We start from the raw sequence: 26,366 nt of genomic DNA, 5'->3' as shown, positions 1-26,366 counted from the left end.
CATTGCAACAAACCAAGATCTACACAACTAAATGTGCATATAAAATTGCATGAAACATTGTGAAATGTTACAAAAATATAGGCCTCAATAACAAACTGCTAATTTAACATTTACTGCCAAATTACTGATTGGCATCTTGGGTCATTACTTATTTCTGGCATGAAAACAGTCTGACAACAGCCAATAAAAATTTCCACATTTTTTCCACTGAAACATGTGTAGTTTCAATTATTAATCCCAACAAAGTTGTGTCTTGACTTAAGACAATGTAACATTGATCTGGCGGATTTCGTCACCTAAATGTTAAATCAAGAAAGATGTTCGGACAACCCGATGGCAATGTGTCAGACGTATTCATCACGTATCTGACATTATGCTATTATTCTAGTAACAGTAAATTTTCTTTTGGTTTTTAATGGCGGAGGAACACTTTAGAATTCGCTCCAAGAATTATCTTATTCACAACTGGGTACCCCAGTTGATTTATCATCGACTTAATTCCATAACCTTGCTTTGTAGAGACTTCCTCACATCTATGAAGTCCCTGGGGATGGGGATTTTAAATTTTCAGCAGTGAGGGGCAAGTTTTTCAGAATTAGCATTAAACATAAAGCACTAAAATTTCTTGCCAGTTGACAACAGCAATACCAGTGTACTCACAAGTACATGTAATTTAAAATGGGCATAACAATTTATAAATTATGTTGTTTGTGACCTTTTTTACCGTCTCATGCTTTAAGAAAACAATAACAGAATTCCTAAAACTTGGGAATCAAAGATATATTTGAGGAGTAGATTTTGGGGAATGGAGCGGGCGGCAGGGAGTATGGGGGGGTGGTAAATCATTTGGTAACACCTAAGTGCCTTAGCCTTAATTAAAATGCTTCTTTTCTCCTTAAGTCTTTACAAAGGCCATACAATTTTTCCCCGGGATATTTTTTTTCTTTTCTGAACACTAGCATGAGTCAGTATGCACATATTGAGTCAGTTCATGAATATTCACTTCTACAAAATGTGCTATGCATGTGTGATGTGGCATTGGATGGAATTTGTAAACATATTGAAAAACATAACAATAGCTGTTGGTAGAACAGTGTGCTCGAATTTTGGGCCTTGGACAGCCACCTCCTATTATACTCTAAGTTTCAAAAGACTCCCTTCAGTAGGTACATGCACAATTTTTTTTTACCAAATTGCATGTGACTATAAATGCCAACAATTGGGCGAGTACAAAAGCTTTCCTTATTCTTCAAATAGTCAAACAGAAAATAACTATTGAAAACCAATCAAACTTTACACTAAACTAGGTCACATTATCTTTTATCAAACTGCTCTAACTAGACAAATGAGCCCTTATAAACTCTTCATTTGCATCTAGCCATGCTACAAGTGCTGACGGCAAGATCAGTGCCGTCTGATCATTGTCGGCAGTCTGCACTGTTTGTTAATTAAATATATACATATTTTAAAAATTTCCCTACAAATGATGAATGGTTTTGTCCAGACTGAAAGACGGACGAGTCCATTTATGATATTTAGTGCCATTAAGCTTAAGTTTGCTAGAGAATAATCAATACATCAGGGTGAGTAACACAATGCAAGCTCTTCTCTATTTGAGTCAAATATTTCAACTTGAGGCAAATAAAGGCTGAAACAAAAGCAGATTGTATCATAGTTTGGGGACCTTTCTGTTGAAAATGTGTCAGAGTTAAATCGTATACATATACCTGCACAGTGCATTAACTGGAGTGCAGGTATTTAAGTTACTCGCACTCCAGAGCATGCCCATTGATTGGCTCATTTTTGCTGGGGTTTACATATTGTGATGGCAGAGAAAGGGAAAGCGACAGAAATACCATGTTCAGATGTTCATTAATTCATTGGTTCCTTTTTGCCGGGGTTTCATATTGTGACAACAGGGAACGTGTTTTTATGTTTGACTATGATACAAAAGAGAAAGAACATCAAAACACTCGGCAATCTGATTAATACTCGGTGGCTACGCCCCCTCTCGTACAAATCAGATAGCCTCGTGTTTCGATGCTCTTTCTATAACTTAACCTTTCCCACCAATATAAAGCCTGCTGATTAGACAGTGCAGATGTTGGCAGCTCAATTTTAGTATTCAAATACTAAAATCCCTTAAACTTTGAATGGACTGTTCCAAATTCATAAATGGGCAAATCCATTACACAAATTTAACTAGTAAAGGGATACTATACAAAATTTGAGGGTTGATCGCAAAACTGTTGTAAGTCCTTCTTTATTTCATATAAGTTACAGGAGTTTTGTGGTCAACCCTAGCAGTATCATATAACAATGTTTCTATAGCCAAATAATTCTAAACCATGGAAACATTGAAAAAAATCTTTTAAAACAACATTTTTCAAATTTTTGAACCATGGAAGTTATGAAGAGTTAGCTTAGCTGCTAGGAAACCATAGATACAGCAAAATTATTTGAAATAACTGCCCATGGCCATTAAAAATCATGGATACACTGCAAGATTCATTCAAAATCATAGAAACTATGAGTGCGACTAATCATGGATACACTGCAAATTTCATTAAAAATCAGAGAAACAGTGTGACTGTCATTCCAAAAATAGATGCCATTGCATATTTGCTTAAATAAAAAATAAGAATTTTCCGAAAAATGTTTAATGAATAATAACACTTCCTTTTGAAAAGTACACAATTATTGATAAAAAATCTCCCATAAGGAAAGACATTTTTTATCTGTAGTACTTAAATCAACCACACTTCCCACTCAATTCATTAGATAAAAAAAAAACTAATTTATTTCTGGAATAGAACACTTGTTACTTAATTGCAAAATGTTCTTGGACAGTCTTTTATAAATTGTCTACAAAAAACAACAACATTTCTCTCAGAATTCTTCCTCGGAAATAATTCTATTTGAAATCCAATGAATGAGTAAAATAAAGGCCAGCACTCCTTCTTCATTACTTATAAAATAATATTCTATGACAATTTCTGTTTGTTTGTGTGCTGGATAAGGTTTTCTATTAAAAGATCATAATTATGGTGACATTCATACTTGACATTGACACAATTACTTTCAAAGGTCATATGATGCCAACAGTACCTGACAGTGACAAAATAATTACATAAAAGATAATTTAGGGACATTTAAAGTTATTAGTACTGCAACACCATTTCAAAAGTTTATGTTTTTGTGGTAACCCTAATACACTTTTAACTTACATTATCAATTTAACAAGAGCTGTCACAGGAGACAGCGAAGCTCGACTAATAAAATACTGGACGCAGTAAGGAGGACAAAACAATGAAAGAAAAATCAATTATGTATAATTATGTATTAAGTTATAGTAAAAAAATAACATTTGTTAACATTAATTCCAAGATCAAGGGGAATAATTCTTAGAAATAGTCATGCTAGAGTTGAACCTTGTTCACACAACATTTTTGTAATGATAAGGAAATATTATTTGAAGTAGATACCTTAAAAAGTAAAGAAATTTATTATATTTCTTAAAGAAAATTTCCTAAGTTCAAAGGGTAGAGATAAATCTGTAAATATTGCTTCAAGAGTTATGAACATTGTCACATAAAATGTATTTGATGATTAGGAATAAGTATTTGAAGTTTAGGTAGATACCTTTAAAAATAAAAAAGTTATATATATAAAAAATAACATTTTTCTAGCTTAAAAAAATCTAAGTTATGGGTGAGATAATTTCTTGCAATATTGGTGCTAGGAGTTATAACCTTGTTCACATAAGATGTGTGATGATAATGTAAATATATTTTGAAGTATGAAGTTGATCCCTTTAGAAATAAATAAAAACAGTAAAAAAAAAAAAATATTTTTTTATGGAAAAATTCTAAGTTCAAAGGGAGATAAATCTGAAAATATGGTGCTAGAGTTATGAACCTTTGCCATATAAGAGATGGGGAGGATGATAACGTAAATATTTGAAGTATGTGAGGTTGATCCCTTAAGAAATAAAGAAGAAGAAACAGTAAGAAATAGCATTTTTTTAGGAAAATTCTAAGTTCAAGGGGAGATAAATCTGAAAATATTGGTGCTAGAGTTATGAACCTTGTCACATATAAGATGGGGATGATGATAAGGTACATATCATTTGAAGTATGAGGGTTGATCCCTTAAGAAATAAAGATGTAACAGTAAAAAATAGTATGTTTTTAATGGAAAATTCTAAGTTCAAGGGGAGATAAATCTGTAAAATATTGGTGCTAGAGTTTATGAACCTTGTCACATAAGATGTGGTTGATGATAAGGAACATATATTTGAAGTTTGAAGTTGATACCTTAAGAAATGACAAAGTTATAGTGAAAAATATTTTACTGCACCAAAACTTTAATCTAAAATCTGGACGCGGATGCCGACGCCGGGGCGAGTAGGACAGCTCTCCATATACTTCGTATAGTCGAGCTAAAAAGTCATTTTGGTGACAATCTTACTTCAAACTAATACTATCAATTTAAAAGTTTATTTTGGCGACATTCTGACTTAAACTGACACTAATACAGAAGGTTATTTTGGTGACATTCTGACAAAACACTGGCACTATCTTTTAAAAGGTAATATTTTAGTGATTTTCTTATATACATGGTGATATTCTTACTATGTATACCTATATTTTCGTACTGACACTGTCAGTTTAAGAGGTCATTTTGGTGACATTTCTATATATAAATGCTTTCAATTTTTAAAGGTCATTTTGGTGACATTTTAACTATTCAAGACACTATTTAAGCTTAATAAGGTGACAATTGAACATGAACTGCATTATAAGAGACCGAGTTATTTGAATTTTGGGAATTTAACGTCTGTATGAAATGACAAAAAAGTTGGGAATTTTGAGTTCTAATGAAATTCTTGAAACAGGAGTTGGGAATTGTGAGATCCTATGAAATTCCTGAAAGTGTTGAAAATTTTGAGATCCTATGAAATTCCTGAAAGTGTTGGAAATTTTGAGATCCTATGAAATTCCTGAAAGAGTTGGGAATTTTGAGATCCTATGAAATTCCTGAAAGAGTTGGGAATTTTGAGATCCTATGAAATTCCTGAAAGAGATGGGAATTTTAAGATCCTATGAAATTCCTAAGAGTCGGGAATTTTGAGATCCTATGAAATTTCTGAAAGAATTTTGAGATTCTATAAAAATCCTAAAAGAGTTGGGAATTTTGAGATCCTATGAAACCCCAGAGTTGAGAATTTTTAGTATGTATGAAATTCCTGTAATGAGAGTTAGGAATTTTGAGTCAATATCGTAAAATTCCTGAAAATGTGGAAAATAAACCAGAAGAATTGAAGTGTTTAAATTTGGATTTTTTTTGTATAATTGAGATATTACATTAAAAGACAAAATTATCAAATGCATACTTCTATTCATGAATATTATCAAGCAATTCCAACAAGAAGGACAGACATGCAGCGAACTACTCCTGTTAAGAGAGATCAAATAGAAAACAAGGTATATCTCAAAGAGATGTTTTCGATTCCCATTGATTTTGTTCATCAATTATTTGTGATTCTCAAAACAACGGTTACCGCTATGTGACTCATTCAAAGTAACTTTGTCAATATAGCATACATATACGTTTTATAAACTCTACAGGGAGTATTTGAAATAAACTGTTGTAATGGCGTTGACATCAAAACAAAAGATTTTTCTCCCATTTTCTGTAATAATCTATTTTACATGATGAACACAATACTTAGCATTGTCATTGGATATCCACTGAGTCATTGTTTGTCAGTTTCCATGAACTTGAACTAAAATATGGACAAATTTTTCCGTCAATTTTGGTAATAATTTAACCCTACCATACTGGGACCATTGAGTTTCTTTACCTTAATATCTCCATTCTGAGAGGGATATTTGGCCTGGTTTGAGAGGGTTGGGGTGGGGGGGAGTTATCATTTTGCAGAATATAAAATTTATTAATAATTGGAAAACGGAGTGAGAGATTTATTTGAAATTTTGCACACAAGTTCTTAGTCCAGACAAACATCAAATGGTAAACAAGCCCCCCCCCTGCCCCTCAAAAAAAAAAAATCCAGTCACTTCACATCCAAAAATAACCCACCCTCAGTCATTAGTCCCTTTAAAAGTTCCCTGATCACGAACATAAGGTATGCCTTCTTTTGTTACTCAATATTAAGTCAAGCAAAAATTGTCTGCAAAAAAAAAATTTTAATAGAATAGGATAAAAATTGTCCATGAATAATTTTTGGCTATATTTTTAAAGACGTAAAAAGGGAATTATTTTATCATGTTTACTGGGGAAATTTTTTCCGAGGTCTCCCGTAAAGTGTTTTCCCCGCTAAATTTTCATATTTAAATTCGAATAATCATCTCCAATCCAAAAAAAGAGGAGAATATTTTCATAAGATTTCACTTTTAAAAAAATTTTTAAATTCAATATCTTGTTAATAAAACCAGCTCAAAAGGGGGATTTTTTTTTTCTTTTAATGTATTCCAAAACCCGCATTTTTTATTTTTTTGTTTTTCTTTCTTTCATTCTTTATGTGTGTTCAAAACTGCCAATCACAGAAAAAAGTTTATAATTTGACTGTAAATAATATTCCGACTTGTGCCCCCCACCCACCATACCCTATTTTCCGTAAAAAAACTTAGGAAAATTAAGCAGACATGAACAAGAGCATTCCCAAAACGGTGGAAAAGCTACTGATCTTTTTTCTGTAAAGTTATTATCCTATTAAATTTTGTCCAATGAACTCTAATTGTATGTAACCTTTACCACTTACTGTAGAAAGATTAAAGGTTAAATCATTTTCAGAAAATTTCAAAACTGGGACTTTAACACTCTTCCTGGTACATATCTTAAATGGACTTGTTTTCTTTCAGTCTTGACATAACCATTCATCACTTTTTAGGGTAAATATGTACACAGACGGCACAGATGTGCCAGCTGGTACTGGTCTGTACTGGTTGCTCCCAGCAGGCTGACTTTAGGTTATCAAAAAGGACAAGAAAAGTTACAATTTTTAAAAAGTCTGACAGTCTTAATTCAGCTTGTCTTAAAAATCTAAAAATGGCTGATCTGTCAGAAGCAATGAAACAACAATAGTTTTTGAAAAATTATACACTTAGTTTGAATGAGCTCTGTTCATGAGACCTGATGTAAATGTGCAACAGCTCTCAAGCCCCCTAGCACCGGCTTGAGCGATATTCAATCTTCTTTTTGTTTGTTTGTTTGTTTCATTTTATGCCTTTTCCCCCCAACAGTATTTCAGTTATATAGGCGGGTAGTTTCCTAACCATCTTTCCTGGATAGGAAACTACCCGCCTATATGACTGAAATACTGTTGGGGAAAAGGCGTATAATGAAACAAACAAAATGAAGATTGAATATCGCTCAATCTTCAACACTAATGACAAAAATTGCTACAGCTAAATGTCATATTATAAAATATCTTATAACTGAACTGAGCAGTAAAAATTTACTTTTTTTATATTGATGAAATGTCAGCCTGTGTCATTTTATAATAAATACAAAGGGAATCTTCTAGAATGAGAAAATTACATGTAATAACACGACTGTATATCCCTGCAATTACCACAAATCTTGTCATATCACACTGATAGTTTGAGTTATCATTATCATTATCCCTGCCATTATAATGAAAATGTTTTATCAAAAGCGTTGTCATGGTAACAGAGAAAACGGGGAATTTATCACTTTTGTTTTGTTTCATTATTTTTTTCAATGTGTATTTTAAAACAGAAAAATGCAGGGGCCCGGCATTGGTGATAAAAAATTTTTTTTAGAACAATCTAATGGATTGATTTTGATGATTGCTTTTTATTCCCATCTTCATAATCTGCTCTTTGGGTTATTAGGAAAGCCTTTTGTTGTTTTTTGAGTTTTTTTTTGTTTGTTTTCTTGTGTTTTTTTTTAACTAAGCTGATGTACATAATGTATGCTCAAGATTAAAAAAAATGGATATAGTGGACCTTGGGATATTCTTTTCCCTGTAAAGGTGGAAACTGGTCATAATTTAGACCTTTATATTGTCAGATCTCTTGTATCGTAAAATTTTTCCCTCCCAAAAATTGTACGGTACTAGGCTATACTTTAATTATCACATTCAAAATGGATACTTTTGTGCTTAAGTAACTGAAAAGGAGAACATTGCATAGTGCCCTAAATGAACATTAAATTTGTTTCAGGAACAATTGGAGGATAATGTATAAATTGTAAAATCTGAGAGCTGTGTACTTAATAAAATTCAGCATCCTGCAAAGAGTTTTCAACCGAAAGAGGTTAACAGGAAACTGCAAGACACTTCAACAATAAACAAACTTGTTTCACATTTATATGTCTATCTTGTTTAAAGAAAAACAAGAGGGCCATGATGGCCCAAAGTCGCTCACCTGTATATAGGCCCCCGGAGCAGGGCCAGTTTAAACCCCAGGGCTTTTATTTGAACAAACTTGGTTGACACCCATTAGAAGATGTTTCATGCTAAACATCTAAGGTCTAGCTTATTGGGTTTTTTAAAAGAAGATTTTTTATGTTTTAATATGTATATATATATATATATAATATATATATATAATATATATATATATATAATATGTATATAATACTATGAATACATATTATGTATATTATGTATATATATATATATATATATATATATATTAATGTATGTGTGTATGTATGTATATATGTATATTGTGTAATATATAATATATATATATAAATTTACATATTAATATATACATACTATATATATATATATATATATATATATATATATATTATATATATATATAGTATGTATATATATTTATATATATTATATAATATGTATAATATCTAAAAAAAAAAAGTCGAGCTAATGAATGACCCCCGGGGCGGGCCACAATTTTGACCCCAGGGCTCTTATTTGAACGAACATGGTAGACATCCATTAGAACATGTTTCATGATAAATATCTTAGCTCTAGCTCTTTGCATTCTCTTTAAAAGAAATTTTTTTAAGTTTTTACTATATGCATATAGGGAAATCAATGACCCCCTGGGGTGGGGCCAATTTTGACCCCAGGGCTTTTTATTTGAACAAACTTGGTAAGACACCCATTAGAAGATGTTTCATGCTAAATATCTAGCTCTTGCTCTTAGGTTCTTTAAAAGAAGATTTTTTAAGTTTTTACAATATACATATAGGGAAAATCAATGACCCCCAGGGCGGGGCCGATTTTAATTCTAGGAAACAAAATTTAAACAACTTTGGTTTTGGACCTATAGATGATACCATAGGACCAAATATCAAAGCTCTAGGCCATTTACTTTTTCAGACCAGAAGATTTTTCAAGTTTTCAACTATATGTATATAATGAAATCAATGACCCCCGAGGGGCGGGCCAATTTTGACCCGAGGGCCATTATTTGAAAAATCTTGGTAGAGGTCTACGCACACAATGTTTCATTTGCCAAATATCTAACCTGTAGCCTTTGCCAATTCAGAGAAGAAGATTTTTTTATGTTTTACTATATATACATATTAGAAAAACCTATGACCCCCCGGGGCGGGGCCAATTTTGACACTAGGGACAAAATTTGTAACAACTTTTGGTATTGGACCTTCAGATGATACCATTATACCAAATATCAAAGCTCTAGGCCATTTACTTTCAGACCAGAAGATTTTTCAAGTTTTCACTATATGTATGTAATATTGAAAATCAATGACCCCCGGGGCGGGGCCAATTTTGACCCTAGGGCCATTATTTCAACAATCTTGATAGAGGTCTACTACACAATGTTTCATGCCAAATATCTAATCTGTAGCCTTTGCCAAATCAGAAGAAGAAGAGATTTTTTTATGTTTTTACTATATACATATAAGGGAAAAACTATGACCCCCCCCCCTCGCCCGGCGGGGCCAATTTTGACACTAGGAACAAAATTTGAACAACTTTGGTAAGAGGACCCATAGATGATACAGTATACCAAAAATCAAAACTCTAGGTCATTTACTTTTAGACCAGAAGATTTTTCAAGTTTTCACTAATATGTATGTAATGAAAATCAATGACCCCCCAGGGCGGGGCCAATTTTGACCCTAGGGCATTATTTGAAACAATCTTGATAGAGGTCTACTACACAATGTTTCATGCCAAATATCTAATCTGTAGCCTTTTGCCAAATCAGAGAAGAAGATTTTTTTAGAATTTACCTATAGACATATTAAGGAAAAACCTATGACCGTTGACCCCCCGGGGCGGGGCCAATTTTGACACTAGGGACAAACATTTGAACAACTTTGGTAGAGGACCCATAGATGATACCATATACCAAAAATCAAAGCTCTGGCCCATGTACTTTCAGACAAGAAGATTTTTTAATTTTGTGTTTTTTGAAATCCTTTTCTGGCCTGTGACCTACAATATGCACAGACCGGAACCATTTGAACAACTTTGAAAGGGGACCACCCAAGGATCATTTCTGTAAAGTTTGGTTGATGTGCAGTCATTGGTTTCAGAGGAGATGTTGTTTATGTGAAAAGTTGACGACGCACGACGCACGACGCAGGACGCACGACGACGGACGACGGACACAGGGCGATCACAATAGCTCACCCTGAGCATTGCTCAGGTGAGCTAAAAAACAGAAATCTTCCTAGTCCTATTGTATTTTGTTATATTACCCTCACCACCGGAATAAACGCTAAAGGCAGAGCAAATATTTCATTTTAAATAAATTTGATTTAAAAAGATCTGATGTAGTGGTCCAAACAGATTACACGATTTACATAAAATGTGCTCCATAATTCACATCTAAAAGTCATCTTATAAGAACACATAAAAGATGGCATAAAATCCTGTACTAAGCTAGGAAGCCTTGATTTTATGTTAACATCAAAACCCTTACATCGAATTCCGCCACAATCCCGCCACGGAAGCCCCACTTTCTAGAGATTTTTATTATCAATCACAGTCACGCAAAGTTATTTACCGCTTATAAGTATGAACCCATAACTCGTACATAAAAGCCCTTCCCACGCTTAACTTTTTTCTGCCCTCGATGAAAATTTTATGTACAATTACTACCATGGCCTCCTGGAGTTATTTTTAATCTATACTTTAATCTATACATGCTATTGTCTACTTTAATAAATAAAAAAGAATAGCAAATCAATATCACCCGTTCCTTCTATCCAGTTCATCTTCGAGAAAAATTTGCTTATTGATTAACTTATAAAAGATGCCAACATTAGTTCTACCAGTATTACGAAAATGCGCTATAGTGCCACATGTTAAATTTACCGAGCAGTTTACAGACAGAGATTATTTAATTGCTTTTGAGACTCAGTTTTCACGCAGAACGTTGTGCAGCATAAAGTGATCTTTTGAATTTTGCAATGACAGATGAGGCCATCCTTAAAAAAATGTTTGTTTGCAGTAACCCGACCCAGAAATTTCAAGGTGGGTAGGTAGGTCGATTTTTATTTTTTTTTATTGAACTGTACTCCCAAATAAACATGGAATTTCAAAATGCTGGACAATATTATGCTTTGAAAGTCTGGTAACAATTAATAAATTGATAACTGAATTCTAATTTAATAAGACCTACATTTTATTTCTTCTATAAACCTTTAAAAGAATGAAAACAAAGCACAAGGCATAATTTTCTGATTCAAAAAAAAAATTTTTTTATCCAGACCATGAAAAAAAATTTTGAGTAGGGGCAAATTTTGTGAGTCGGTCGCGTTACTGCAAACAAACATTTTTTTAAGGTTGGCCTGATATTGTTATCTTATAACCCATTATTAATGCCCCATAAAATTTAGTAACTGTTGCATGACTGACTAATAAGCAATTGATTGACCTATATAGAGATAAAATCAAATGACCTATTTACAATTTATTGACCTACATGCCAATCAATGACCTACATAGAGTTAAATGACCTGCAAATAGTAAATTGACCTTCATACCAATCAATGAACTTAAAATACAGTAAAATATCTTAGTACATTTTAGTCAAGTTTGATTTTCTTGAAAAATTTTGGCTCATCTCAAGGCATGCAGTTTTTATAATGAACTAGAAATGTGTCGCCCCCGCATGCAACCAAAATTTCAGATGTTATAATATTTAGTTCCAAATTTGTTTGCACAAATTATTTTTTTCATTTTAAGTTGAAAGCCCTTAAAACTATTCAATGTTAACACAAACCATTTTTATACAAAGTTCAAGGCACTGAAACTATTAAGTGTTAACCTTTTGTAAATTGCAAATTGCATATTTGTAGCCAAAATAATGGCTACATACATTTCCACAAAAGTATGAGTCTGTGCTGAAACTGAAAATTCAAGAAAGATATCTTTGTTCAAAATCATTGAACCATGACCAAATGCAAACTTGAACTGCTTATTCCTAAGATGTATCTTTATGTCAAATTTGAGTTGAATGTGTACAACCATTGCGGAGATAATGAACAGAAACTTCTTGATTTTTTTTTCAAAGTTCAAGTGGGATAACTCTGTCAGCTATCATCAAACCATGACCAAATTCGAAATTGACCAATGCATTCTTATGACATATCCATATCTTTAATTTGAGTTGAATATGTACAACTGTTGGGGAGATAATGAATGTGAACTGAAAATTTCCTCTTTTTTTTCAAAGTTAAAGGGGCATAACTCTGCCAAAAATCATCTAACCATGACAAAATTCGAAATTGACCCGAGTATTTCTTTGACTTATCCATATGTCAAATTTGAGTTGAATGTGTAATACCCTAGAGGAGATAATGAACGGAAACTGAAAATTTCATGTTATTTTCAAAGTGAAAGGGGCATAACTCTGCCAAAAATCATTGAACCATGACCAAATTCAAACTTGACCTGTATTTTCTCATGACATATCCATATGCCAAATTTGAATTGAATGTGTGCAACCGTTACTAAGATAATGAACGGAAACTGATGATGACGGAATGACAGAATGACGGAATGACGGAACAGGGTAACACTATATGCCCCAGCCATTATATGGCGGGGGGCATAAAAAGAAAATGCAATGTCTATTATACAAATTAAGTGACAACCATGGCAACAGCAGTAAATACAGTGACCTAGTTTTGCTAATCAAAATATGCTTATAGTGTGACACACAAATATAAATCTCTTTTCTTATCTCATATTCAGCTAAATTCTCTGCAATTAGCTGGCGGTATAATATTACAGGAGATTGGCTAAATTAAATACAAAGTTTACAGTTATGATGTTTATGAAAACATTTTACAACATTAAATCAAAATTGTTTGTCAAGACATAACAACATAAAAGTTTGCGCCATTTCAAAAACAAGCAGTAACAAGAGGGCCATGATGGCCCTGAGGTCGCTCACCTGTATATAGGCCCCCCCAACCCCCACCCCCCCCCAACGTTGCAGGGCCAATTTAACCCAGGGGCTTTTATTTGCACAAACTTGGTAGACACCCATAAGAAGATGTTTCATGCTAAACATCTAAGCTCTAGCTCATTGGGCTTTTAAAAAGAAGATTTTTTTAAGTTTTTACTATACACATATAATAAAAAACAATGACACCCCTGGGGCTGGGCCAGTTTTGACCCCAGGGCTTTTATTTGAACAAACTTTGTAGACACTTACTAGAAGATGTTTCATGCTTAATATCTAAACTCTAGCTATTTGGTTTTTTTCAAAGAAGATTTTTTAAGTTTTTGCTATACACATATAAGGAAAATCAATGACCCCCGGGGCGGTGCCAATTTTGACCCCAGGGCTTTTATTTGAACAAACTTGGTAGACACCTATTAGAACATATTTGATGCTAAATATCTTAGCCATAGCTCTTTGAGTTCTTTAAAAGAAGATTTTTTTAAGTTTTTACTATATGCATATAGGGAAAATCAATGACCCCCCGGGGCGGGGCCAATTTTGACCCCAGGGCTTTTATTTGAACAAACTTGGTAGACACTTATTAGAACATGTTTGATGCTCAATATCTTAGCCATAGCTCTTTGAGTTCTTTAAAAGAAGATTTTTTAAGTTTTTACTATATGCATATAGGGAAAATCAATGACCCCCTGGGGCGGGGCAATTTTGACCCCAGGGCTTTTATTTGAACAAACTTGGTAGACACCTATTAGAACATGTTTGATGCTCAATATCTTAGCCATAGCTCTTTTGAGTTCTTTAAAAGAAGATTTTTTAAGTTTTTACTATATGCATATAGGGAAAATCAATGACCCCCCGGGGCGGGGCCAATTTTGACCCCAGGGCTTTTATTTGAACAAACTTGGTAGACACCCATTAGAACATGTTTCATGCTAAATATCTTAGCTCTAGCTCTTTGGGTTCTTTAAAAGAAGATTTTTTAAGTTTTTACTACATGCATATAGGGAAAATCAATGACCCCCTGGGGCGGGGCCAATTTTGACCCTAGAGCTTTTATTTGAACAAACTTGGTAGACACTCACTAGAAGATGTTTCATGCCAAATATCTAAGCTCTAGCTCTAATGGTTTTTTAAAAGAAGATATTTAAAGTTTTTTCTTTCAGCTGCCATGGCAACCAGAGTTCTGCATGGAATTAAATTCTTTGAACAATTTTTAAAGGTGACCACCAAAGGAACATTCCTGTGAAGTTTGGATGAAATTGGCTTAGTGGTTTATGAGGAGATGTCATTTAAAGTAAAAGTTTACGGACGGACGACGGACGACGGACGGCCGGACGCCGGACGAAAAGCGATCACAAAAGCTCACCCTGTCACTTTGTGACAGGTGAGCTAAAAACAGGTCAGCACCGAGTGTCGGAGCAACTGACTTTCAGTTGACATAGTTTAACCACAGCCTTAGCAATTATGAGGATTTCGCCACTCTGACAGGATCCAAAATAATATTACTCGCAGAAAGAGATTTATACAAAAGCACTCAAGTAGAACAAACATCCATATGTTAATGAAGCCTCGCCTGTTAGGATTCAAACTATAACTAAATACAGTTTTCCAGTATATACCCGACTAGGCCCTTGAATAAACAAATGCTAAAATCTTGCCTTTTCAATTATCTGAAACACACTTTAAGACGTCTAATTCATCACTTTACACTGATTCATGATGATGAATGAAAAATGTAAGAATCAGCAAAAAATAGATAATTTTCTACTTTGGTAATCATGATTTCTGCAAGGGTCTAGAAGTAATGCTTATATTGCTACAGTACACCATACAATATATATACTTACGTCAGTATGTGACCAGTATGAGTAATCAAAGTTGAAACTTTTGTACTGTTCTTTGGATTCCTTTGGTCCTGTGGCTTTTGTGTTCTCTATAGCTGTAATGAAATATCAACATTTCCTTAAGAACAATAAATTCAGAAAATATTTATATTGCGCTTGAATATTTTTCAGGTTTGCGCTGATTTTAACACAATTTTTGGTCAAATCTCAGCAGTGGATTCACCATTGCGGATTTCTTGGATAATTAACTAACCAGTTAACAATTTTTACACAAGTGACCGACTATTTATCCTACATCATTCCTGAATCAGTGGCGGAGACAAATGACCTCAAGACCCAATGTCAAAGGTTAAATGTCACAGAGATGCTTTGCCTCCCCCAAGGATCTAACCAGCTACCACTGGATTACAAATCTGATTCTCCCCAAACTGAGCTGAGCAAGTGGACAAATCTTATAATGTTATATATAGCAATGTTTTCTTTAATACTATAACTTTATTTCTCTAAACAAGAATAAACAGTGTAATACAATAATAAAATGAAATTTGGTTATATACAGCAGTGTTTTTTTGTTTTTTTTATATAACAATTTCTCTAAACAATAATAAACAATGTAAATATTATAATACAAAACAAAGTTTCCATGAAATATATCATCACAAACAGATAATAATACACCATTTAATTGTAACAAAACTCTCCCCATCCTTTCCCTGACCCCAGGGACAATGCACAGGATAGCAAAGGGAAATGAGTGCAGTTTTTCCTTCAGGAACTGTGTCTGCATTACCAATTCACTGATATTCACTGATATGAAATGCTTTGGCACCAAAATAGGTGAAGGAATGATAAATTGAAGATGACAAATCCTATGGGAAATCCAAATATTTACTGGTGGAGGAAAATCTAAGATGGTGGACTTTATGTATGATTTCAGTCTGTACTAAAGTAGAACCACCAACTTCCATGGGCTACTTGAATAGCTTCCTTATGCTTTTCTTTTAAAGTTCTTGTTGGGAGACCGAAGAAGCAACAACAAAAGAAAAGTGAAATTGATTCAAAATCAGTGACCGTAACCACCCTGCCCTGTATGCCGAAACAGTGACATGATAAATAACAGAACCTAAATTTCTTTTCTGTAAAAAAACGCCACTTTTTTTTAAACACATTACATCAATACAATTACAAAAACAACCAAGTTGCATGTCAATCATTTAGATTCAATGAGACAAAATTTTCTTCCATAATTCTCTCAGAAAAGTTGTGAGAGGAGGAAAAAAATTAAACAGATTACACGGAAAGATAATTGCGTTAGGGACTTAAGTTATAAAATATGAAGTAATAAGGCAGTAGCGCGCTGCGATGTAACCATGACATAATCAGATTAATGACGACACATCTCCGGCAAATCTCCTCAGACAAAGTCTTCAATATGAAAATAATAATCGTAATACAAGCAAGCTGTCATCGTAAAATTTGCAGGATTGAGGAAATATCAAGAAAATTTATATTCTCTTCATCGAAATCTCGTATTTAATGGCAGTTATTTCCAGATATTGAAATTTCATCACAAACCTGTCGAGAAATTATTACATTTAAAATTTTGGAAAAAAAAAGTGCTCCGTGAAATTTAAACACAATAAAAAAGACAAAATTTTTGGGGGACAAAGGTTTACAAATGTAAAATACTGCCCAGGGGGAATTTCAAATTGTTTTCTGTATGAATTTAAGAAAAACCATTTTAAAAATAACCCATACATCTGATTTTAAATCCTAAGTTTTTCCCATCAGCCTTATCATTTTTAAGTCGGGAAAATTTAAATTTGACTATTATTTTGAAACAGAAGACAAATATCGTTATGAGGTAACAAACATGCATTTATCATGATATTATATACAAGAACAACTAAAGAAAATGTTAACGTACTTGTGGATTTCCCCGACATGGAAATGACAACTTTTGAGTCTCGAGCTATCTCCCTGCTGTTGAAGGGACGAACCCTCACAGCTACCTTCACAGACGACATGGCTTGCTTCCTGAAATGTACAAACAATAATAGTGTAGTTTTCTTCAGAAACAATAGACTCTTTTATAATTCAAACACCATAGATTTATATTTTTTATGCACATCTAGAACAACCTATAAACTGTAAAATATATTAGTAACACATACACAATAATAATTCAAGGGTTGACTGCAAGAATGTTGTAATTCTGTCTCTATTTCACATAAGTAACTGCAGTTTTGCAGTCAACCCTCAACATAATGATTTGTAAAAGCCTGACAAGCTCTGTATCAAATGGAAAGTTGAAAACTTACCTTTTTAACAAAAAAGACCATATAAATTAACATATCAGCAGCTCTGGAAGCACTCTGACAAAAGTTTATAATTATGCTCAATGAATGAGTTATAAGCATACATGTATTAAGTTACAGGTTATCCATATATATGCAGTATTTGTATTGCTCAGTAAATTCTGACTAAAGTTTAGATACTTCATCTGCTTTTTTCAACGATCATCCTATGAGAACTTGTTCAGCTACAAGTTGCAACCTTCATGACGTTCCATATGCCACAAATAATGCCACAGTTATGCAACCAGGTCAACCAGAGAGCTCTAAACCCTGTTGGTTCAATGAGTATCTATTTTGATATTGACATCCCTCAAACAAACAATGAGCCATTCTGTATCCAAAAAGCGGCGTCCATTACACACAGATCTAATGGATTTTTTTGTTTTGATTGGTTTTCCGTCTAAACAAATTTTAATTAGGTCATAGTTTAAAAATCCGTGCATTTTTTCAGAAAACAAACAGGCCCCGGGGAAAGGTAAAACCCACCGCATTCCGAAAGCTTCCAAAATTTTTAAAAAGAAACCAAAGTTCCTATCGGGTTTTCGAACCCAGTGGTATGGAGAAAGCATTTTTGAGGCCTGGAAAAAACCACTTCGGGCCCAAGGGGAAAAAATCCCCCCTATCTATTATGGGGCCCTAATAAAAAATAAGCGAATTATAAATTTTTCTGTTTGATAGAAAAAGGGGCTGGTTGGTGGGAAAAAGGCTTTGCTAAACTTTACTCAGGTTGATGGGTAAAACAAAGACGGGAAATAATGAAAAAAGGGGAAAAAAACTTTTTAAAAATCCATGTTCAGAGTAGTTATGGGCCTTGGACAGGGACGTCGTGTAATGCTCTCAAATAATTGTGTGATTTTTCAACATATTCACATTAGTAGTTTTGAAAAATTACCAACTCCACGCAAAATCTTAACCAAAGTGTGACGCCGACAACAACACTGTCGTCTGCATGAATACAAAAACTCCCCTACTCTTTGAATAGTTGAGCTAAAAAAAAAAAATGTTTTGGAAAGTAACATTCTTTCCGATTGGTGAATAAAACATGGCAAAAAAGCAGAGAATGGTAAAGATATTTATAGATAACAAAGTTGAATGATTATAATTTCATTGGCTATTTTCTTCAACTAAAACCATTTGAACCTATCTAAATAAATAAGGGCAGTAGTTAAGGCATTGGATCAATATGGTAATGGCAATGTGCAAATATTGACCGTCATTGGTTTTAACAAAATGCAAGCTGGAATCTAATGCTTAACTCTTTCCCCCTACCCCCCACTTCCCCCCTTTATCTGAATGAATTTACATACATTATATATGTAATAGTTATACCATATGGCAGACACAGTCTGACCAGTCTGCAAATTATACCAGGGTTAATCAATGTTTTACAACCACTGACCATTGATTATCATCTCTTTTGTAATATCATCAGTGTCAGAAACTTTTCCAAAATAATGCCCCCTACCCTATAATGGGTTAGTCTAACATAACCCCACCCACCCCACCCCTTATACATGTAATTGTTTTCAATACCTCAAAACTTTATAAAATTTGTTATATATTTTTACCAAAGAGTAAAAAAATTAAAGAAATTCACTTCATTATTTTATAAATACAAGTTTATGTAAACAATACAGTAGTACCTTACAATAAAAGGACCCCTCAGACAAAACACAGATATTCACAGAGGCAAAAACAAATATTTCAGCTTCTGTTTTGCTTCTTTCATCTTTCTGGGAATGTGTTAGTGTTTGCAAAATTGAAAAATATTTTAATGTGTTTTTTGCTTAATTTTTGGGAAAAAAGCAAAAAGTAACAATTTAGGAATTAACAGTCAAATTGTGAATTTTGAAACAATTTTCAGAAATATATTATATATATCCAAGAAATTTTATTACAGTTAAGTATTACTATGTTTGTAACTAAAAGACTAGAAAAACAACACACTTGGTTCTAGTTCTTCTTCAGATATAAAAATCAAATCAACATTTAAATACCCTACTCATTTAAATAAATATAATTTATATAGTTATTTGTACTTTTATTAACATCTTTTACAAAAACTTGTTTTTCCATATAATAATTTCTGGTAAGAACCAGATTCAAAATGAACCTACCTTAAATCTGTTTAGTTCCCACACAAAATAACAACTTTCCTATAAATTAATGTCCACGATTTCAATGAATGAATAATTTCGACTATGATACCGGCTGGTTAGTCACTTCTGAAACTGCCATATTTTATCCTTAACATATCCAGTTTGTAACCTCCATAATATTGGGTATAAAATCACTTCCTGAAATTATATGACAAATTTACAATATATAAAATCCAATTTTGTTATTAGAAGGTAATTTCAATGAGCAAATTGCTTGAATTTTTCCGTAAAAAACGCGACCGTTTTTCTTCTTTAATCAACAGTTTTACTTTGCCTTTTAGCTTCTCTATGAATAACTTATGAATATTGACCCGCTATGTTAAACAGGAGCTTACGTCATTTCTTCAACAAACCAAATTTCAAGAAAATGGACGAAAGATAAAACTAAAAGTATAAGTTCAGAAAACCCTTTCTTCAATATATGTATTTAGGGGCTTTTAAAAAAAAGAATATTTTTAAAAATAAAAAAATATAAATTTTTTGTTAAACATTTTGGGGGAAATTTTCCCTTTTACCAAGAAAAATTTCCCTCAAAAACACTTCTTATCTTTTTAAGAAAATTTAAACTTTTTAATAAATAAAAAAATCTTTAAACCCCGGGTTGCAAAACGTTTCTAAGAAGAAAAAAGAAAAACACAACCATACGATCAAAACCCTTTTTTAACTATTGGTTTTCTCCTTTTCTAAACCAGAAAAAAAAAATGTTAAAATCCCAAAAAAAAGGGAATTTGAAAAAATAAAAAATTTCGGAAATAATTTTTTAAATTTGGGGTTTTAACCCCGCATGACAAATTGACGAGTCACTGATAATGTATTGGAATGGTAGCGAAGAACCAATGAATATTGGATCCCGACCAATCAATATACCTCCATGCTCAGCATAATTCTTGCAAGGCAAACAACTGTTCAATAATGTCTAGCTAACGGTCTATTGAATTCTGCGATGACTCAGAAGATTTCAATGAAGTATATTTAGAACTAACTAAAAAAAATCCTCCATTACAATGGCATTATACTAAAGCTATATTTTTATAAATTAAGTAACAAACCATTTAGGATACACATGACATTGTACTCATTGGCTTTAATAAACAAAATGCATGATTGAAAACTAAAGCTTCTATGGTACATAGATTTAAAAGCAGTTGTGTTCAAGAACAAGGAAAAATGCCAGATCAACATTTACTTATTTGCTGTTTTTTATGAAAAATAGCCTGCTTGTATATATTTTTTAAATGATATCTGAGTAACTTGTATGAAATACCTTGCTTGTATTTTGTAAAAGCCATTAAATGAGTAACTTGCACTAGGTACATTGCATGTATTTTTTTATCAGTCATTAGGAATATATCTTGCTTGAATTTTGTATAATTCATTAAATGAGTATGTCATGCAACTTGTATAAATTAGCAGGAGTAACTTGTATGAAATAGAAGATTTGTATTTTGTATAATTCATTAAAAGACTTTAATATTAAATAGCTTGTATGAAATAGCAGGCTTTTATTTTGTAGAAGTCAAAAAGAGAGTAATTTGTATGAAACAGAAGATATGTATTTTGTATCATTCATTTAAAGAGTAGCTTGTATGAAATAGCAGATTTGTATTTTGTATCATTCATTTAAGGCTAGCTTAAAGGGTAGCTTGTATGAAATGGCAGATTTGTATTTTGTATCATTCATTTAAGGCTAGCTTAAAGGGTAGCTTGTATGAAATGGCAGATTTGTATTTTGTATCATTCATTTAAGGCTAGCTTAAAGGGTAGCTTGTATGAAATGGCAGATTTGTATTTTGTATAATTTATTTAAAGACTAGCTGGTATGAAATAGCAGGCTTGTATTTTTGTCATGAAATGAATAATTTGTATGAATTATAGCTGGCATGTATTTTCATGAATGCATGAGTAATTAAGATTACTGTCTCTGCAGTTCAGGCTTGCATATTGATTCTTGTGTTGATTTTTCTTGTTACAGTCTCCAAAATGGTAGACAATTAAACAAACCAGTCTACAGATTGATATCTTCATGTTAACGTAGTGTTCATTGTTGTTTTCTTTTTAACCTTCTTTATACTCAATTTGTGTAATGGACTTGCCTTTTGAATTAGAATGGTCCATTGTTGTTTAAAGTATTCAAACAAGCAACATTATCCATCTGGTGGCATTAAGGCTGTTCATTGTATTAACTAACACCATAATTTTATATTTAAAACTTCGAAAAACATTATATTTTTTCACTCCTGACAAAAAAATACATTCTTTAATGAGAGAATTTTATATGTCTAGCATAAATTATGATACTGACAGGTTTTTTTTCAAAGGTTTGAGAAACAGCCCTGCCCTTAATTTTTTTTGGGAGAAAATTATACAGTATATTTGCCAATGGGGAAGAAAACACTTTATGTAAATTCAATTTTTTGGGAAAACTGCATGACTTAAAGAATTTTTATTCTTTCTTTGGGGAAGTCGCCAAGTTAAAGTTTGTCAGCCCCTGCTATTGAAGGGAAAAAAGCCCTGACAGAAGATTGCAAAGTGCATTGTTTCCACACAAGGGTACAGAGAATGAAAAGATTTTACCCACAAATAATAACCAAACAGCCATCATTTCATCTTATTCTTTACAGCCTGTTGGTGCAACTTAAGAAGTCGAGATATTTGCAAAACTCTTGGAAAAGTTTTCTGAACCGGCATACCAGTGTATAACACACCTATCCCTCAAAGGTTGGTCATGAAAATAAAACAACTGAACTTAAGAAAAAACTGCTGATTTGGTTTGACTGAATATTGCATGTACTATTTAATGCGACAATTCAATAAAGCAACAAGCTAAGAAGTTACAGACAAGAAGTTTTAATGAAAATGATATTATTATTTTGTACCTTTTAACACTTAAATTTGTGTCAAAACTTTCTGTTGCTTAATGACATTCTACCTGATATTACTAACGGTACCATATATAATTATAGTAATAATAGAGGCGGGGAATTATTTTAGTCATTTTCTACACGACTATCCAACTAAATGACCAAATAAGACGTAATGGGAATCTTTCTTGGTCATTTTCTACATTACAATCCTGATAAACGACCAAAGAAGATTATTTCAGACTCTTCAACTGCTGAAGATCAATAGCGATAAATTATCAGGGGAGATAATAATAACAATGCTTCTGATAACGATCAATCGGTCTGTAATGGTTCGTATCAGATTACTCAATCAATACTTAGTAAACAGAAAATAATTTCATCCCATTGAACATTTACAATCGAGTAGCGAATGCGATTTTTCCAATTTTTTCTCGTGTAAGAAAAGCATTGGATTTATTGATTCCAGCATTTTGATGAAGGTATTTGCCAATAAGAAACATACAGGTCTCTTGAGAGGCAAGTGCAGACTGCGATACTTTGTTTGGATTTTTTCCAAACGATTTTTAATTGGACCCCATCTGAGTCTGTCTAAATGGTAATTTTGTAATACATGTACTATGTTTTTGTTCCAATATGTGGCAAAACTAAACTTTCCCCTTCCAAATGATCAAACAAGATAAGAAATGTGCCCACAGGACACAGATGCTGCCACTTTAATTTGTATGTTTATGGATACACATGTCTTACAGCAGGACAGACAGACAAGGGCAAATCTATTATCTCACCCCTCCAACCCCATTATCCCCCTAAACAGCAGGGGCATAGAAAATGTATTTATGATTTAAATATTTTCACACATCAATGCTTTTATTACAATGTAATTTTGAGTACTTTATGACATATAATAATGCATTTTAAGTAAACTGTCATCAGAATTTATATTTGTAGTAATTATCAAATAAAACCTACCAAAAGACTACAAAAATATTCTCAAAATAAAATTGGAAAACATTAGCCTCAATGACCAAAACCTATTCCAACTAAATATCTTATATGGACTGACAACTTGTCTAACTTTCCAACTGAATCTAGACAAAACCTTTCATCATTTCAATTTCAAAATACAAATTTAATATTGACCAAACATTCTACAGTGCGGACCATCATCCACGCAGCACAGATGTGCAAACTGATCTTTGTCTGCACTAGCTGCATGGGCAGATGCTGGCTTTATAAATGATTAAATTAATGACCTATAAAGTATTAAGTGTTACAGGAATTACCAGTCCTTAAATAACTAAATTTTACACATTATTTACAAAAGCAAATTTACATGTCCAACTAATTCTAATTACAGTACATGCAGATTATGGACAGGTCTGGACAACTAAAGTTAAACAAATATAAAATACCCGTATGGAAAGCAACCACACCAATTAGCCAATCACAAGGCAAATCATACCCTCGATAAATATTAATTTCTTTGTCACCCGCAAGGAAAAATCAATGCGGTCATCAGAAATTATTGGCAATAAAAGAAAATTAGCAATTGATGTAGTAAATTAGGTATAACAGCTCTCGCAGGGTGGTAAGGAGCAAATAAATCAATTTTTCTGCCGTATAATTTATAATAATTATGAAGAAATATAAACAGACTGATCCATTATTGGTCTTCATATCCAATACTTGTATTAAATGATGTACCAGAATCATGAAAACAGTGCATCAAGAATTAAGCCCTTTTGGAATCACATGATACAAATATATATTGTACACTGTATATTATTTGGCACAAAAAATTGCCGACACAGTATTAGTCATATGGCGACCTTCCAGCTTTACTGGTGGAGGATGACCTCAAGTGCCCCTCTGTACATTATTCAGACATAAATGGGCACCTGAGTAGTACTACTGACGTTCCGTAACCCAGTCGGATCTAAGCTTTCTCATACGAAGAATCAGAAGAAGTTGGTGCAACTCGAACCTACAGCAGTGAATAATATTGCATATACGTAAAAAAAGTTGTTTGCATATACTAAAACATATATACACCATGTATCATTATATTACAATCATATGTAATAATACCCTAGAGGAAGTTAGCAGTAACCTAAATAAAAGTGCTATTCACTACTGATAATTTCTTACAAAGGTATACTTACAAAGATATTTATGATTTTGTCGCCAATCTAGTTTTTTTTTCTAATTTACCTAAATTAACATTTTCAAAAAACATTTCCAATTGTGTGGACCTGTCCCCATTTCCAAAAAGGTAAAGTATGAAAGACAGTAAAAACGGCAATCAGAAAAGTACATATTGTACTAACAGACACTTTTGACATTTGGCTTTTTACAGTTCAGAAGATAATAATTATACCTATTAAGCGCAAGATCATCTGTCAGGAAATGATGTGCTTTTTGTGCTACTTCTATACGCCATGCATACCTTGTTAGATGATACCCTTAAGTTATATACCAGATGAGTTTCTTAAAAAATATCAAGTTGCAAGGTGATTTCATCTTCAATTTCTTCAAATTAGTCTAAGATTAAAGATTCTCTTATTTCCTCATTAGACAAATAAAGTACATAATTACTTTACTTTAATATTAACTCTATAAGCCTGCTTTAACCTACAAACATATCTATTTTTTAAAGTTTAAAAGCAAAAATCTGACAGGTTTGATCTAAAGTTAAAGAAGAATTACCCTTAAAATAATAAAATAGACCAATTCCTTAAATAAACAAGACCACCATTATGGCCCTGGATCGCTCACCAGAGGCACATTGCTGAACAAGGTTAAAGCCAGTAATGAGGTCATATTGGGTTTGTAATTTTCTTCTCCAGGCTGCATTATTGTAAAAAAAGTGAACCCCAAGGCAGGGCCGTTTTTGACCTAAGGGGCATGATTAATATAACTTTAAATCCACTTAAAATTATACAAGTCAAATAATTAAGCTCTAGGCATTGCAATTTCATAAAAGAAAGAGAAGACTTAAAATTAATGTTTTTTCCTATATTAGCCTTTGTAAACTAAGTGATCACTAGGGCAGGGCCATTTTTGACACTGTAGTTTCTGAGAAGAAGATTTTTAAAGATTTCATTTAAAGTCTAGTTTTACCTTCTGTGATCTACTCATGCATCAACCATTTATATAACTCTTGTAGGGGACCATTCCAGTAAAGTCTGGTCAAAATCCATCAAGTAGTCTTCGAGGAGATGTTTAAAGAAACTGTGGATAATGATGGATGACATACACACTGCCGTAATTAAAGCTCCGCTCTGAGCACTTTGTTCTCAGGTGAGGTAAAAAATATACAGTTCAAGCACTTTCGTTTTATTTTTGTCGCCAATTGTCTGTAGGCAGCGGAAGATCAGATATACATTGTACCAATTTAACAGGTAATAAAAAATATAAAGTATCAAATGATAAATAATATCTGACATTTTTATATAAACACCTGAGACACTAAGATGAAAATTTACAGTGTATTGTCGCTGGGAAATCAGAAAAAAAAATCAATAAAATAAAAAAAAAATTTTTTTAATAAAACAGTCACTATGGTTTTAGCAAGAAAAAAATAAAATTAATTTTCCCCACTATCATTCATTAAGATATTAAAAACTGAGCAGCTGAAAATAAAAAGATCTATAATTATAAACCAAACCCTCAATAGTGTTGAGGTGATTGAACTTGTACAACAAAAATCTAAAAAAAAAATTATTTTTTT

At 32.7% G+C, this 26,366-nt stretch overlaps 1 protein-coding gene across 9 annotated transcripts in view; it reads right to left on the bottom strand.

Annotated features, from left to right (window-relative positions):
- LOC132732351 (kinesin-like protein unc-104) overlaps positions 1 to 20,045 on the bottom strand; it is a 105,881-nt gene extending 85,836 nt beyond the window's left edge. For 4 of the 9 annotated variants that reach the window (XM_060718757.1, XM_060718758.1, XM_060718759.1 and 1 more), the window contains exons 1-3: positions 19,731 to 20,045; positions 17,184 to 17,293; positions 15,260 to 15,351 (exon numbers count right to left, since the gene is read on the bottom strand). In XM_060718757.1, coding sequence (XP_060574740.1) covers positions 15,260 to 15,351; positions 17,184 to 17,283 — 192 coding nt within the window. In that variant the 5' untranslated portion in view covers positions 17,284 to 17,293; positions 19,731 to 20,045. The remainder of the gene's footprint in view (positions 1 to 15,259; positions 15,352 to 17,183; positions 17,294 to 19,730) is intronic. The other 5 variants (XM_060718762.1, XM_060718763.1, XM_060718764.1 and 2 more) reach the window with 2 other exon arrangements.
- Positions 20,046 to 26,366: the final 6,321 nt, after the last annotated feature.

Source organism: Ruditapes philippinarum, unplaced genomic scaffold, assembly GCF_026571515.1.
Source record: "Ruditapes philippinarum isolate M1 unplaced genomic scaffold, ASM2657151v2 ctg1551_1_1_1_1, whole genome shotgun sequence".
Taxonomy (NCBI): domain Eukaryota; kingdom Metazoa; phylum Mollusca; class Bivalvia; order Venerida; family Veneridae; genus Ruditapes; species Ruditapes philippinarum.
This window is presented reverse-complemented; position numbering and strand designations above follow the sequence as displayed.